Source organism: Spinacia oleracea, chromosome 2, assembly GCF_020520425.1.
Source record: "Spinacia oleracea cultivar Varoflay chromosome 2, BTI_SOV_V1, whole genome shotgun sequence".
In the NCBI taxonomy this organism is placed as follows: Eukaryota; Viridiplantae; Streptophyta; class Magnoliopsida; order Caryophyllales; family Amaranthaceae; genus Spinacia; species Spinacia oleracea.
This window is the reverse complement of record NC_079488.1, coordinates 40,274,913-40,291,835: the sequence shown is the minus strand read 5'-3', so window position 1 is coordinate 40,291,835 and position 16,923 is coordinate 40,274,913. Positions and strand designations below refer to the sequence as shown.

Below are 16,923 nucleotides of genomic sequence, written 5' to 3'. Positions count from 1 at the left end.
GAGAATATGAGCTCATTTGAAGGTGAGTTGGGAATTAGGGAAAATATGAGTTGGTTAAGGGGAAGAACTGAAATTTGTAGTGAAGAGTTGCAGCGGCTCCCCCTTTAAATAGAGAAGGCTTACCAACGGCTAGTTTTTTTAAAAAAAACTAGCCGTTGGTGAGCAGGGGTATCTGGTGAAATTACCATAAAGCACATGGGCACCTAGTGAAAATCTAAAAAACCTCAGGGGTACCTGGTGAAATAAATTACGAGGGTACCTGGTGAAAAAAAGTTTCTAACGGCCACTTAACGGCAGGGTTAAGTCATGCGAGAAAATGAAACCTGAGGGGTACCTGGTAGATTACTGAAACAACGAGGGTACCTGGTGAATTAACTTAAACCTCGGGGGTATTTCATGAAATATCCGTAATTATTATTACGTGGTATCTGTTATTTCCATAAATTATAAACTAATATTTTTTTTCATACATAGATAGTTTGTAAAAAGGATAGAGAATAAAATAAAATAAAATAAGATATACTTCATATTTTAGGAAAATATTTTAGGCGGGAAAATTTTACACCAGGAAGTGACATGTGTCATTCCTGGTGTCTGTTTTAGTATACAGTAATAGATTATGGCCATTAGCTCGGGCCGGGCTAGACTTGGGTCGACATTTTCTGTCCAAAACCCACAATTTGGGCCAAAAATAGCAGGCTCAGCCGTTTTCGTGCCGAGACAATTTTTAGTTGTTCAAAGGCCACCCAAAAAATAAAATTCGGGTCGGGCTTGATAAACTGGCCTTAAAATTCCGTCCAAAATCCGATAATTTTCAGGCTGAGCTCATGATGATCAGGTCTAACTGAAATCTACAAGCGAGACCACAAGCAACCACCTAAATATGGTTGTGGCCGGGCCGGCCTGAGGCCCGAGCTGACCCAGCACGAAAATAGCCCGACCCGGCACGGGCAAGAAATAAGCACGGCCCGACACGAGCACGAAGTCGTGGGCTGTGCGCAGGGCCGATTATTTTAGGAAAAAGCACGATACGACTCGACCCGACACGACGAAGCACGCTAAATTTAGTGAAATTAGGCTTAGGCGATGGCCCACCAGACCCGACACAACAGCCCGACCAGACCCGATACGAAAGCCCGTGGGCCGTGGTTTGAACTTTTCAGCTTGACCCGCCACGAAGCCAAGTGGGCCCAGTCTGAATCCCGGCCCGATCCACACCATCTTTTCAACCACCTCCAATCCCAGGTCTACTACATTTTTCTACTTAATTTTTAATTTTTTTTGCTTTGCAATTAATTACAGTTAAATATGGACTCCGAACTAATTTTTTTTGTCATTTACTCAATCGAGGCCTAATAGCAACTCCGGTTAAAAAATGGAAATACTCAATAAAAAAAAAAATTATTTGGCCTAAGGTGCCTCGTTACTTGAAAAACAATGTTTGGCCTTAACCTTTAAATTTGTTTGCTGATTCTCATGGATAACTCTGGTACTGCGATTACTACGTACATCTTAGGCCCTGTTCTTTTTAGCTTAATTTCAGCTTCAAGACTTATTTTGCAGTTCATTTCAGTTCAGTTCAGTTTAGGAGCATTCAGTTCAGTTCAGTTCAGTTCAGTTCAGTTCAGTTCAATTAAGTTAAGTTTAATTCAATTCAATTCAATTCAACTTAAAAATAATAATTCAATTAATTATGGATTATTAGTTATTCATTATTAATTAATTAGTTATTTATTATTCAAGTATTAATTATGAGTATATTTATTATAATTATTTAGTAATTAATTACAGATTAATATTATTTATTATATAGTTATTTAGTAATTAATTATTAATATTCTTTAGTTATTAATTATTTATTGTTTAATTATTAATTAACATTTTTATAAATATTTTGTAATTAAGTAGATATTACTAATTATTAATAATTAGTAATTAATAGTTTATTATAATTATTAATTATTAATTATTAATTATTTATTCATCATTAATTATTAATTATTAATTAATAACTATTTGTTATTAATTAAATATTTATTATTTATTATTAATTATTAATTATTAATTATTAATTATTAATTATTAATTATTTATTATTTATTTTTTATTATTTATTATTTATTTTTTATTATTTTTTATTTTTTATTTATTACTTATTACTTATTACTTATTATTTTTTATTTTTTATTTTTTATTCTTTATTTATTATTTATTATTTATGTTAAGGTAAGTTCAATTCAATTCAGTTCAATTCAGCTCTAAAGAATAGGGTCTTACTGATACTAAATTTCTACCATGGTAAAAAGAAATATATACCAAAGTATATTGTAAGACTATCTGGGATGCACTTGTGTTCATGTGGCACAGAATGAAGAGGTTGGCGTAGCGGCAGTCTGTGAGGTATTTCATAATACCTCACAGGGTTATTTTCGTAAATTTACACCAATATCAAACAAATTAGGAATATGACAAAATGAGTAGGACAATAGGAAAAGGACAAAATTAATAAATAAAAGAGAAGAGAATGACAGAAAAAGAGGAGAGAGAAAGTGACATGAAGTACCATTTCTCTTTTACAATGTACCATTTTTTTAAAAAACAAGTACCATTTTCTTTTAAAATGTACCATTCTTTAAAAAATAAGTACCATTTTTTAACAAAACACCATTTGTTTTTTACAAAATGTCATTCTTACTTAAAAAATACCATTTCATTTCATTTTTTGTACCATTACATCATTTGTTCGATCCATAATCGGTCCAAAAAAATATGACAACAAGCACTTTTGTCTTTTCTCTATTTTATCTCTTTGTTGGTGTTATATTTTTGGTGATACATCACAACATTGGATTTTTATTTCCTCCAGAATAAATCTGTACATATTTGATATATCCAATTATACATAGTTTTCATTATGCAAAGACAAATAATCCTTCCAATTGGACAAAAGACAACAAATAATCATAGTTTTTACTAGTCGATGACTTGATGTTTTCTTGACAAGAAGTGTGGCCACCCTGAAAAGGTGCCAGATGAACATTATTGTCATTTTCTTTATAATTGTCCCCTAAAGTTATCAAGTTGTACGTTAATTAGTCACAGTACACAAGTTGTCAACTTTTTTATGCCCTTCTCTCTACGTTTTGTGTCTTTATTTTATCAAGGGGTTATTACTTAAGGTGAGTTTATCTCTCGTCTTGAATGAAGCCTTAAGGTGAGTTTTAAGTCTAAATCTTGGAATAATGCAGTAAAAGACTATACCAAGTCTTGAATGTGAGTTTGAAAATCCAAAACTTACTCAAGACTCATTTAAGACTCCACTTTTTTCTCCCACCAATCAAATCATGATACATCATCAAACTTAATTTATCTTATTTCACCCAACTAAATTATTAATGGTTTATATATTGTTTTGTTTCATTTTCATTTAAATTTATGTTCTAGATCTTTTTAATTTAATATATTGTATTATTGTTTCTAATTTGTACGGAATATATGTCAATTTCAAAATTAACATTTTCTGTTTTATTTTTCATTTTTTTCTCGGATTATAAATTACTTTGTTTGTATATAAGAAAAAAAAAATTCAATATTATTTAGAAAATGTAGCCAAAAAAAATATATACATAAAATATTATTTTAGGAGTTAGGTGAGTTTGAGATGAGTCTAGGGATAATGTGTAAAAATATGATGAGTTTTGTGCGAGTCTGGATAATAAAAAAAGTTAGTGGAAAGCTGATGTGGCAGAGTCTGAATATTGGAGGTGAGTACGGGGATAAACTCACCCTTATTGAGTTTAGAAGACAATTGTCAATTGGTACATTATGTTTCCTACTCCAATCTTATCTATACCTAGCCTATCTATACCTAGTACTCCATAGTATTTAAAAACTGTAACCATAGGTGACAATATGACATGTGTCTGCACCTCATCAATCTACCTTTTTCTCCATTTTTTATAATTAAAATAGAGACAACTCAAAAGACATCCATATAAAATTAAAAATAAAGAATAAACAAGTTAAAAGACACATAACAAAAATATACAAATAAATAATCATAACTTAATGAGCTAACTTAAATTATACTTCGTATTAATCAACTAATTCCATAACAATAACAACAAACAATAAACATTAGTACTTACTTTGTACAAGTTAATAAAAAATGAATAAATTAAGAGAAAATGAGTGAAAATTTGTAAATGTCGTGAGATAAGAGGGGTGAGGTAGTAATTTTCATGTCCAAAAACATTATAAAGCACAACGTAAAGAACACTATGAAACGGACTAAAACTGAAAGTGTAAAAATAATTTTAAAACACAAGTCATATAATAATGATCTGATTTAAATTAAATACAAATATCACATAACTTAAAATCAACTAATAGTCATATAAGAAGATAATAATAGAACAAGGACAATTATAGATTTTTTTTTTAACACTAAAACGAATTCATTAATTTGAAGTCATACAACACTTATACAACACAAACCTAAAAACCTTAAAGAAAAAAAAGGATAAACCTAAAACCATAATCAGCATAACTTGGTAGGACATAAAAGGGGTGGGGGGAATCGACATAATTTTCAAACATGATTATGTAGATGGCAAGAAAATGACTAGCTAACTTCAGAAGCAAATGCAGGTTAACTAGTAGCAATAAGAACAATGTCAATAACACCACCCAAAAACCGACCAAAACCACCTTCATCATCATCATGACTTGTACTCTTCCCTGACAAGCACCCAACATGAAGATGAACATTACAAATTTCACAAACATACCTCCAACGTTTACATGATTTGTCACAAACATCACATTTCCTAGATACCATTAGTTGAAGCTTCAATGTATGAGGAGGATGAATGGTATGATTTGGCAAATACTCAGGTAACTGACTACAAACAGGATGCACGAAAAAGCCGCATTCTTTACACCGATAAACCACCCCTTTGATATGGTTTTGACAAAGGTGACATTTGTGGAAAGGAAGTTTTGGTTTCTCCATTAGTTGGAGAACGTGTTGTGGGTGTGCAAAGGAAGAGATTGTGTCTGGGCAAGTCCCGCAGGTGGGATGGATATTCACATTGCATTTCTCACATTGGTATCGAGAGCCTTCTCCCTCGCAGTTGCAGGATTTGCACACGAATGCTGCGTATTTGTAGACTTCCTTTAATGGATGTTTTGTGTGTTTGTTGTGTTGGATCCATTTAGCTTCACCTGAGCTAGACATGGGTGCTTACGGCTTACTGCTTACTGCTTACTGCTTACTGCTTATGCAAAGGGGGTTGGGTTGGGTTGGGTTGGGTTGACACTTAACAGGGTTCCTTCTTTTATACAAGGGGTAGAAGTCCTATGTCCCAATTACTTGTCCCACTACCCACTATGTGTGGTGTGGCTGTGTCCTGTATGATTTTTACTCAAGTATTACATCAGCAAGATTACATCAGTGTGATTACATCAGCAAGAACTGTAAAAAAACGAGTTAAGAAAACATTTGAGGTCTAAGTTTTTAGTTTTTTTACCTATTGGGGTCTAAGTTTTTTTCTTTCACCTATTGGGTCAAAGTTTTATTCCTTCACCTTTTGGGGTCTAGGTTCAATTTTCAAATAATTTAACTCACCTTTAACTCATCTTTAACCATACTTCAAATTAAAAAAGTATAAAAATTTAGTTCAATGGCAAAAAAACAGTGAAATACTAAATACTTCCTCCGTCTTTTAATATTCGCAACGTTTGTTAGTTTCACGCATGCCAATGCATAACTTTGATCATTTATATCTTAAATTCTCTTTATGCAAAAATTATAAAAAGTTGATATTTTGAAAATACACATTGAGAGGAATCTAACAAGATCCCACATGACTATGTTTTATCTAATATAAAAAGCACTAAGAATAGTCAAAGTAGATTATATGAATAGTGGCAAAAGTCCAAACGTTGCGAGTATTAAAAGACGGAGGAAATATACTTTTAAAACACATATTAACAGTAAATTCCCCTCAAAAATGAAATAAAAATATAAAGAAAAAATCTCTCTAAATAATTGTTCTTCTCACACTCCATTGTACCTCTTCTCCTGTTGAAATTTAGGAGATCTCCTCACCAAAGTTTTCACGTCGCGAAGTTTCTTTCCCGGCGAGTAGTTTTTTTCGGAGTTAAGAAAGCACATGAGATCTAAGTTATTAAGTTTTTTACCGCTTGGGTTTCAACTTTCTTTTTTTCACCGTTTGGGTGCATATAGTATGTATTTTCCAGCCAAATTTAACTAGTTGACACTTAAAAATATAGATACTTGACTAAAAACGTAAACCCATTATATCTTGTCCAATTTTTTTTTGGATTAATATTGTCCATTCATATTGTTTACACAAATTTTCTAGTCTAGGTAAATAAGATAGAAAATAATGTAATAAAGTAATTTTATTGATATTTGAATGTTTGGGTACAATCTCTGTATTTGACAATTTACAAGAAAATAAACTAAGTCCTCTGCTTCTGTTCCGCGGCTGACGGTGACACGTGTATGACACCTGGATTTGGTTTTAGGGTGACAGTCGTTTGATGACGTCAACCCGAGTTTGAGTTAAGGGTGACAAACCTCTGATGATGTCAACCTGATTTGAGTTTGGATTTGGTTTTAGGGTGACAGTCGTTTGATGACGTCAACCCGAGTTTGAGTTAAGGGTGACAAACCTCTGATGATGTCAACCTGATTTGAGTTTGGCTAAGCAGTCGGCACAAATTTGGTGTGTATATTGACTACTTTCAGAGAGAATTCCCAGAGAATTTATGGGCTCTTGAGAATAATGAATTTCTGGTCCCCGCTACTGAAGTAGAAGAGTAGTATTTATAGGAGATGGAGACTCCTTTATTGGACTTGATAGGTTTGGGCTCGGGCCTATTTTGTTACTTGAGAGTCTTTACCCTGGTCCACTTGATTTGTTTATTTTTGGGCTAATAACATGGACTAGACCAAATGTTCACGACCCAAATTGTATTTGCTTGGTTCGGACATTTAGTTTAGGTGGGCTTAAATAATTAAAAATGGATTATAATATGATTTCGGTCCAAATTAATTAATTTAATTAATTTGTAATACACTATAAATTTTTAGTGTCTACACATATGTTTGACTAAAACATACAAAAGTAAAAAGAAAAATATATTGTTTAAAATTATGATTAAAAACTATTTCACTTTTTTCTATTGGAATTTTTTTGATTGTATGAATAGCCTCCAAACTAAATAAAATCTTCCCTAAATTTATATTAATATTGTTAATGCATTATCTGGAAAATCTTTTGTTATTAGCAATAAAGTAATGAATATAATATAATACGAATTGAAATAGAAAATACACAAAAATATAACCTAATTCGAACAAGGAAATTCACGGGAAAAAAAAAAAACAGTACTCGCCGAAAAAAATACTTCACGACATGAAAACTCTGATTAGGAGAGCTCCTAAATTTCCGATAAGGGAAGAGGTAGGCAATGGAGTGAGAGAAGAGCAATTATTATAGAGAGAATTTTTCTTTATATTTTGATTTCTGTTTTGAGGAGAATTGACGGTTAAATTGTGTTCTAAATATTATATTTAGTATTTGACTTTTTTGTCAATTGAAATAAAATTTTATAATTTTTATTTGAAGTATGGTTAAGGATGAGTTAAGGGTTAGTTAAATTACTTGAAAACTAAAGCTAGACCCCAAAAGGTGAAAGAAAAAAACATAGACCCCAAAAGGTGAAAAAACTAAAAACTTAGACCCTAAACGTTTCCTTAACTCATAAAAAACCTTCCTAGAATCAAAGTGTACCAACTGTAATAATATATTTACAGCAGTTAAATATGCAAAGTGTACTTAATAACCTAACCACGATCTAACTCGGCCTATGATATGCCTTCTGCAGTATCATACAGGGTTGTCCAAACATAGAGTAACTAGTTTTAGATTGAAAAGCATGATTGATCATTAGAATGAGTTAATTATCCAAGTTTGTGTTTCCATGCTGTGTAATTGGATCTGTTCTGATTACTTTTAGGAACACGGGATACAGGCGCTACGCTGTCTACAAGAACATTGCCATTATAGTCTATCATATAAGATATGTCTAAGTCTTCTAAAATAAGATGATAAACAATAAGAGTAGGATCACATTTTTCGCTTACAGGATTAAAGCTTTCTTCACCTTCACAGTCTTCTCCACACGAGGAAATATTAGCTGTTGGTAGGGATTTATGAGGTCGATGTCTCTGTGATGATGAGCGTATGTCCCATGAAAGAACCTGCTCGATCAATTTCTTCATCTCACTGGGTGATGAATACAAACTAGTTCTCTCCTGAGAAAAGAAAAAGTCAATGTTAACAAAAAGTCAATGAAAACTTTCACACTGAAGATCATGTAGGCAAAACCATTACAATTCTGGAAGTTTCCAGCATTCCTATCTGCTATAAGGCTGCATTTGGTTTGGTGTAAAACGTTTTCAGTGTAAAATGATTTTCCATGGAAAACATTTTTCAAAGGAAAACACAATTCCAAATTAATTTTCCTTTGTTTGGTTCCTGAAAAGAAAATGGGAGAAGATGGTGAAAGAAGAGCCTCCCATCGGACGAGTTATCAAAAATGAAAACAGTTCTCATTTTTTACAACTCTTCCCAAAGGGTTTGTGAAAAAAAAAATGCCTTCATACATAAATGAAAGTTTACTTAAGTTTACTTTTTAATAGTCTCACCATTGGATGTTTGAGTTCAAAAGGAGTTTCAAAAATAAGAACTCACCATTGTAGAAAAAAAGCAATTATTAAAGGTTTTGAGCAAGTGAAGGCTCATCAATGGTGATGCTATACCATTGTTTTTATAAAGTGTTTCATATATCCTTGACATAAAAATGCCATTCAATTATGGTAACTTCAGCCATGTTTTGATTTTGAAAGTCGATTTTAGAAAAAGTTATCAATGAGACAAAGGGGGCAATTACGTGTTACCTCCAATCAAATTAGTATGTGAATTATCTATGTAAATTTAGTTCCTAACACATACAGTTTGCTAAACTTGATTGGTTAAGGACTTAAGGAAGACTCCATGTGACTCTCTATACCTTGCTGAGATCCATATGGGACAGTATTGAATGTTCTAACCAATAAAGGGACTACAGCACTACCAAACACAAAGACAGGCACATTCTACATCTCTTTGAACTAACATGCGTCAACATCTTCTTGATCAAAAGGTTCTCAAATTGTAAAGAACCTTTTACTATCTTGACGGACTATATTTATTAACCAACATAAGACCACCAACATAAGAATACTAAATTAGTAGAGATGATGGATATACGTACCACTGAATCCCAACAATATGCAAGAAGAGAGTGGAAGCCGTCTGAGAAAATGACAGAAGCCACGGCTAATAAGCTGTCCTCCTGCAAGACCAAAAAGAGAATCAGGAATTTAAATGATTGACAAATTTATATAATGATGGGAGGAGGACAGACAACTTAAACAAAACAAATCCATATGTTTATTACGCCTCTAATATTACAATATCATTTCAGAGATTACAGTCTGAAAAAAGGCAACTGCATCTTTACATAATTAAGGATTTCATAGTTACAAAACCTAATTTTACCTTATTAAGGACAAGAACAGACATAATCAAACAAATCAAAAGTAGGAAAAGAGGCAGGAGAAGCAGGATTGCGCCCTCAATAAGACAAAATTATCATCTTCCAAAGCAGGACCCGAAGATCATATACAAATTTCTAATTCCACTCTGGAAGTCAATTATATCGTAATATTTTAAAAAAAATTGTAAGTAAAAAGCCTGATAAGATTACCTTAACCCATTCTGGCACCATTGACTCTTGGATACTGTCACAATATGGAAGATAAGGCTTCACATCCAGTACCGGCTGCGAAAATTTAAGAACAAAGATTACATGCCATACTTAAAGCCATAAAAAATTCTAACCACCATCTCAGACATGGCAGAAAATGTGAGGAATGTAGCACTTACTGTTCCATCAACCAAATCCACACCAGAAAGTAAAATCATGTGCCCTTGAACAGCCTCAATCTGGAGAATGAAATTGATTATTGCCTAAAATTAGCAGTCAAGTCAACTACTTTCCAAAACTTGCAGGATTGAATGATGTTAAGTGCATGAAGATGCGTCCTATTCTTTTCACTCCACCACGAGTATCGTGTTTGTTACCATGCTTAATCTTTCAAGATCATTAAGATGTATGAATGCAAAACAGGAAAAGGAATAAAGAGACACCATGTAACTTTTATCTTGAGAAGAGTACAATTCTTCAAACCTCCATTTCACATTGTCTATACATCTCTTTGGCCAATGATAAATTGACAATAATACTCTTGAAATGGTTTGAAACCAACCCTCCCTGTATATTTTATTTCCTGACAATTTGTGAGGTAATTTCTCTGAATGACATTCATACTTCTAATCTCAATACTATTCATGACCCTCTAAAATTAACGATAAGGCCAGGAACTACATGCCTTAGCAACAGTTAGACCAATAGGACTGGGACGATGGGGGGTTCTTGTTGCATATACTCCTTTTTTGCCTCCTTTCAGCCGTGGCACCCTCACCTATTCGTTCATAGACATTTGTCAAAAACTATGTTAGGGTTTGGGGGGGAGCCATAAACAACAAGGTATAAGAAATAAGAATAGTGCAAACCTTGGCCTTGATCTTCGATCTGGAAGGTTCTAACCATAACTTATCCAAATCAGTGTTTAAATGGAATACGTATATAATCCAAATATGAGAATACTCTTCAAGACCTTCCAACGATGCCGGAGGAACCCTCGTTGGATCAAACATCAGACATGCTCTAGCAAGTGGCACCAACAAAGGTTGTCTGGGCGTACCATTCCTACATAAATTAGAACAAGGACTTAATAACTAATCAAACTAATGATAAGTCGAATACAAGAACATCTCAAGTTTTCCCTACACCCTAAGTTAATACTTGATCACCAGTTAAAAATGAAAGAATGGTGCAATGCCACTTTAGTCCAAACAAAGTACAGGGTAGACGAATTATACCATCATCAGTTCATCTACTGTCAGGCCAAGGTAGACGACAATATTGATGAGTAGTGAAGTTTACATAGTACAAAGCAAAGTACAAACACTTAAAGACTTACCAAACGCTATGTCGATTTCCACTTACAAGTAACTAACAAACTATTTCATACAGGTTTTCAACACCAACAAATTCAAATAAGCAGTTAGCCCAAGATGGCAGCTATTTTCCAGTAAATGTGGCATCACACATAAGAGAGCTGAGAGCCATGGCCCATTCAGTGGCGGAGCCAGGAATTGTACGTTGGGGGGGCGAGGAAAAAAATGAAGCTAAAAAATAGATATATGGCAAAGGGTAGGATTCAAACCCTTGATCTTAGGTTCCACACTTACTAAAACAACAACTAGCTACCACTACGGCAAGGAGCATTTAGTGATATATTTATGTATTAATTACTACTTATCTCTATATGTACTTATTTGTAAAATGTTGGGGGGGGGGGGGGGGGTGGCCGCCCCTGCTTGCCCCCCTCTCCCTCCGCCACTGGGCCCATTGGAAATAATTTCACGCCTTAAAATAGTTATAATGTCTTCTCAATCAACTGCTCAAAAGAGCTATGCATTCATAAATTACAATATAGGTTCAAACAACTAAGACACAAATTCACAAAAAGCAAGCAAACAGCAGGATAGATGAAATATTTAAAAAAAACCACTTCACCTGGGAAATAGCATACTCTTAGCATTCGGTTGATGACCTGGCTTTATTCAGTGTGATTGTACAATTCTGATACAGCATAAAAACAGACTTGTTTTCCCTAATAAGTTCCTAAGTTTGGTTGCATTATTTCAACCTTAAAAGACAGCATATATCTAACACGGTTTCATTTTGATCATAGCCTAATAGGTGGTTCGTTAGGGATTCAATAGTACTGTATCAACCAATATCTTCAAACACTCACCAGTTGCTAAGCATATAGCTCCCCTTGCTCTTGCACAATTTTTTACAAAGTTCATCAGCTGGTAAGAATATAAGTTCTAAGTCTTTGGAGAATAACATGTTACTTTACCTTAGAAAATTAACAAAACAAGTAGATTACAGACAATAAGAAGTCGCCTACAATATTTCAAGATACAGGATCACTATCTTAATCACGAAAACTGGATTTTTTTTAATAATCCAGCTCAGATAATTCAATTTTCCAGGCTCCAAAATCCAAAACATAACTCTATATGCAAGTTGAAATTTCCTGTAGCAGTTATTAAAAGGATAATTATGCAAGCCTGATTACATTTTTCCCTTATCATGTACGCTCCTTCAATTTTTATCCCATAAGCTAGTTGCATATTTATGTTTAACCTACATATCGCCTATTCTGCCTCAAACAGTGTCTCATAGCACAGAACCGCAAAGTACCTGGTCGAGAAGCAAGATTGGACCGTACCAATTGGAATCATGGGATAAGATGTTGGCTCCAGATTATCTGTGTTTGGTTGCAGCAATGCCTTTCTCAATTCCTGGTATATACAATGAAACATCAACGACCTTTTGACTTAAGAGAGGAAAATATTCAAGCACTAAGCTAATATTCTATGCATCAATCAACCAGAAACTATGTAATGAAGATAACCCTTCTGTTATAACGGAAGCAAGAAACACTATAAGTAAGGTAAATAAAGAACACGGAGATTTAGCGTGGTTCACTAACAGTATGTTAGTTACGTCCACAGTCAGAGGAGAGAAAAGTTTATTGATCTTGAGGAATACAGATTACATAATACAACTAGATTATGACCTAGGGAGTGCATATAGTACTCTTTAGACAGATGTGGAATAGCCCAGAAAATAGGCCCAAGAAAGATAACCCTAGTGTACAATAATAGATACCCGGTCAGCAGATCCCCGTGGTGGGGTGTTGCACGGGGATATTCTAACACCTTCTAATCAGTGCATTTCATAAACAGCAGATCTTTTGATAAACACAATCATTAATCAAGCAAGTCAATAGATGAATGACAAGAGCCACATTGTACAAAATGCTTCACCCCCTTTTGTTATAAATTATTTCACGCCCCAATTTATTGAACAAATGCATCATTGTGAAATTTTGTATTCATTTACTAGCTTCCTTTTTCATCTTCCTTTGTTAATCGTGTGATCCACAAAAGAACGAAAATTTAAACCCATTTCACATTCTCACCAACAAAGCTACTAAAACCAACATTAGACTGGGTAACTGCAATACAATCAAGGGGGTCGCGGTCTTGTATGCAATCGGAAAGCATAGAATTTCATCCAAAATCATTACGATATTCCTAATCATTGCATATAAAGCTACTAAAAGGTCTAAAATCATTCCAGTGGAGCTATCAAATGCGTAGCAACACAGTAATGAACAATACAGTAATGAAAAATCCCTATGTTCCAGTCACTGTGTGGATTTGGGTTCAGTCTCGTCTTTTACGCAATGGAAAATACGAAGTTTCATTCCTAATTGAAATAATCAATTAATAAAACCAAGAAAGACAACAAATTTATAATCTAAACTTCTGAAAGTTGTGTAAGATTAACCTGTTGAGCTCTAATGCGGCCCTGTCGTTCAGCAGCACATTTATCAAGAGAAGATTTAAGAGAGGTCTCTAAATCTCGAACCTTTGATTCAATGGCTCTCCATTTCTTTCCCAGTATAAAATAAGCTGCTCATTATTCAAAAATAATAATCAAATGAATGAATAAGTAAGAAGAACACATTAAAAATGCAATCTTGAAGAGAGAGAAATACCAGTAATGGCTGCAACAATGAAGGTGGTGGGTAGCCATGGCGATGTTGCTGTGGAATCGCCCATGAACTCAGAAAGGGTTCAGGGTTTTGTGGAGTTAAGCTAATAAATGGGTCTAACCTTTTAAACTTTTCACCGTTTAGGATTCATACCTTTTTTTTTCACCGTTTGGGACTTTATTTCCCTTTTCCGGCCAAATTTAACTAGAGTACATTAAAAGGTTAGGTCATTGGGTTAAAAGGTTAAAGTACATCAAAAGTTTGAGGACTAATCTTTTCGTTTTTTCACCTTTCAGGACCTGAACTTTCTTTTTTCACCTTTTGAGACCTCATTTAAGTTTTCATGTAATTCCAATTCAATTATTAAAGTTTCTAATCATTAACATATAATAAGCTCAAATTGAAATAATATGTAACTTAATTCATAAACTTAGCCCATATATAAATTGATTTGGGTATCAAATAATCTAATGAATAAAGAAGCAAATAATTATTTACAAGCGGATCATATTTTATAAATTCGGTATGGTGTCCAATGACAATAGAAGAATTAAGCAATTTATATAGTAGAGTACGATATTCATACAATTATACTCAAAGGTTTACGGGGATGGTGGAACTAAAAATACACTACGAAATTTTCCGTCCGGGACCCAAGTTGTTAGGAAGATCCGCCATTGATGGTATATCCTCATAATTGTTTGTGGTTTGTTTGAAGAATATTAATAATGTCCACACAAAAACGTAAAAATAATAAAAATAGGTTAATTTTAAACGAATTCTGATTTTGATCACAAGTTAATATATCATACTAGTTCTTGATTGTTTTATGAGAGTAAAGACAATTGGATTATTTATGCTCATATTTGATGAGGTATTTAAATGATTTATGCTTAACTCGATCAAAATTAATCAGCAATTTCCGAATTAAAATTTATGACCTCAAATTTTCTATAAACATATTCAAATCCTTTGTTATTGGATTACGTAAATTAAGTTTCAACTATTAAAGGTCTTATGAATGAGTAAAGATAATCTATAATGTTTGGAGAAGAGTACTATGTAGTTTTAATTGTATGATGGGGTTTGGGGAAGATGAATTATTATTATTATTATTATTATTATTATTATTATTATTATTATTATTATTATGAAGAAGCGATTACACAAAGTTGGATGGGAGCCTAGCCACTAATTGGGCTCCAACACCCTTATTCAAAGCAAAACACAAACGATGAAAAAAACAAAGAACGAATGTTATTATTATTATTATTATTATTATTATTATTATTATTATTATTATTATTATTATTATTATTATTGTTGTTGTTAAATATATTAATAACTATTATTATAATTATTAATTTGAGCGCTAACTTTTCTTTTGCATTTTCTGATTTTTTTTTTATAGTAAATAACGTTGGTATAAAAAAAAATGGATATGAGGTCCCAAAAGGTGAAAAAAAATATTCGGTTCCTAAACGGTGAAAAAATCAAAAAGTTAGACCCTAACCTTTTTCTTAATTTAGTATTTGAGTGATAGTATGGTTAACGGTGAGTTAAACTATGGTTAACTGGCCGGAAAATGAATGAGTCCCCAAAAGGTGAAAAAAAAAAGTTGAGGTCCTAAAGGGTGAAAAAACCAAAAGGTTGGACCCCGACCTTTAGCTTAACCCAGATTTTATGCAAAGAATATTTGTTTTCGTGAGTTGCTTCAGCAAATGTTTCTTTCATTTTAGGCAAATTTGAAAAGAAAAAAACAAAAAATTATAATCCAAATTTTACGAGAAGCCTATATAATTTATTTATTTTGTGAAATCATACTTTAATGTAAATCTTTCATTGAATTGTTCCGGCAAAACACATTGTTAGAGTGACGTGATATTTATTTTGGTAATGCTCAATTTTGATATATTGTGTCGTGTTGGTGGGAAGTTGTTTCGTATTCACTAAACATATTTGTTTTCACAAGTTAACATGTAAAATGAAGCCACACGTGTAGCTCACGTGTAAGTCAATGGCCGGAAAAACTCTGTCAATGCCGGAAACTTTCCTATGATATAATCAAAGTGTTTTTTGTTTTGCTTAACTAAATACAAAACTGAACGGAATGGGGTTATAACTTTATTATTATTATTATTATTATTATTATTATTATTATTATTATTATTTTTATTATTATTATTATTATTATGTTCTCCTGCACACATATTAGCCTTTTATATGCAAGATTAAACTCGGCTGAGCCTTTGAATTTATAACTAAGTTCTAACACATTAAAGATCGACATCTTTCTAATAGTAAAGGGCACCAACCCAGTGTCCAATGGTCCCTTTTTGACATGTAAACGTATTATATCATGTAGAATATGTGCAAATACATAAAGGGTGTTCCAACTTCAATGGCTAATGGGTCAAATAACATAATTAAAGGACATATGATTTACAATTAGTCGTAAAATTTATCTAATACAAAATGAAGTGAAGTGAACATTTCATAAAATACATACGAGGATTGAAGAAAGAAATTCAAATAAAATATAAATAACCTATTGCTATCAACAAAACGAGGATTGGAAAAGGAAATTTAAATGAATTATTGCTATCAAGTTAATTAACAACATAACAATGTTATTATAGTCAAATCCTTATCTATTTTAAGCATCAAGAACATAGTCGATTCTTAAAATGCACATGAGACTTAAAGAATATAATATTGACAACCCAAATAAAAAGAAATCTATTATAGTATGTTCCACATATAGTTCATTTTACTGAAAACGAAGGTTGTGTAACTACAAACAAACTAAATGGAATGGGGTTATAACTTATTATTATTATTATTATTATTATTATTATTATTATTATTATTATTATTATATATTCTTATACAATATTAGCCTTTTCTAACGCGAGATTCAAAATTATCGGTATTTAATTTAAACTTGGCTAAGCCTTTGATTTTAAAACTAAGTTCTAATACATTAAAGATTGATAAGTTTCTAATAGTAAAGGGTACCAACTCTGAGATCAAGGGTCTCTGTTTGACATGTAAACGTATTATATCATGTAGAACCTGTA

At 32.6% G+C, this 16,923-nt stretch overlaps 1 protein-coding gene across 1 annotated transcript; it reads right to left on the bottom strand.

Moving 5' to 3' along the window:
* Positions 1 to 7,955: 7,955 nt before the first annotated feature.
* LOC110805746 (uncharacterized) lies at positions 7,956 to 13,985 on the bottom strand. The gene is made up of 9 exons (XM_022011374.2): positions 13,847 to 13,985; positions 13,636 to 13,760; positions 12,481 to 12,581; positions 10,716 to 10,911; positions 10,532 to 10,624; positions 10,026 to 10,085; positions 9,847 to 9,921; positions 9,352 to 9,432; positions 7,956 to 8,350 (listed from the first exon to the last, which is right to left on the bottom strand). Exons 1-9 carry the CDS (start codon positions 13,908 to 13,910, stop codon positions 7,997 to 7,999), a joined length of 1,149 nt encoding a protein of 382 aa, XP_021867066.1. The 5' UTR covers positions 13,911 to 13,985; the 3' UTR covers positions 7,956 to 7,996.
* Positions 13,986 to 16,923: the final 2,938 nt, after the last annotated feature.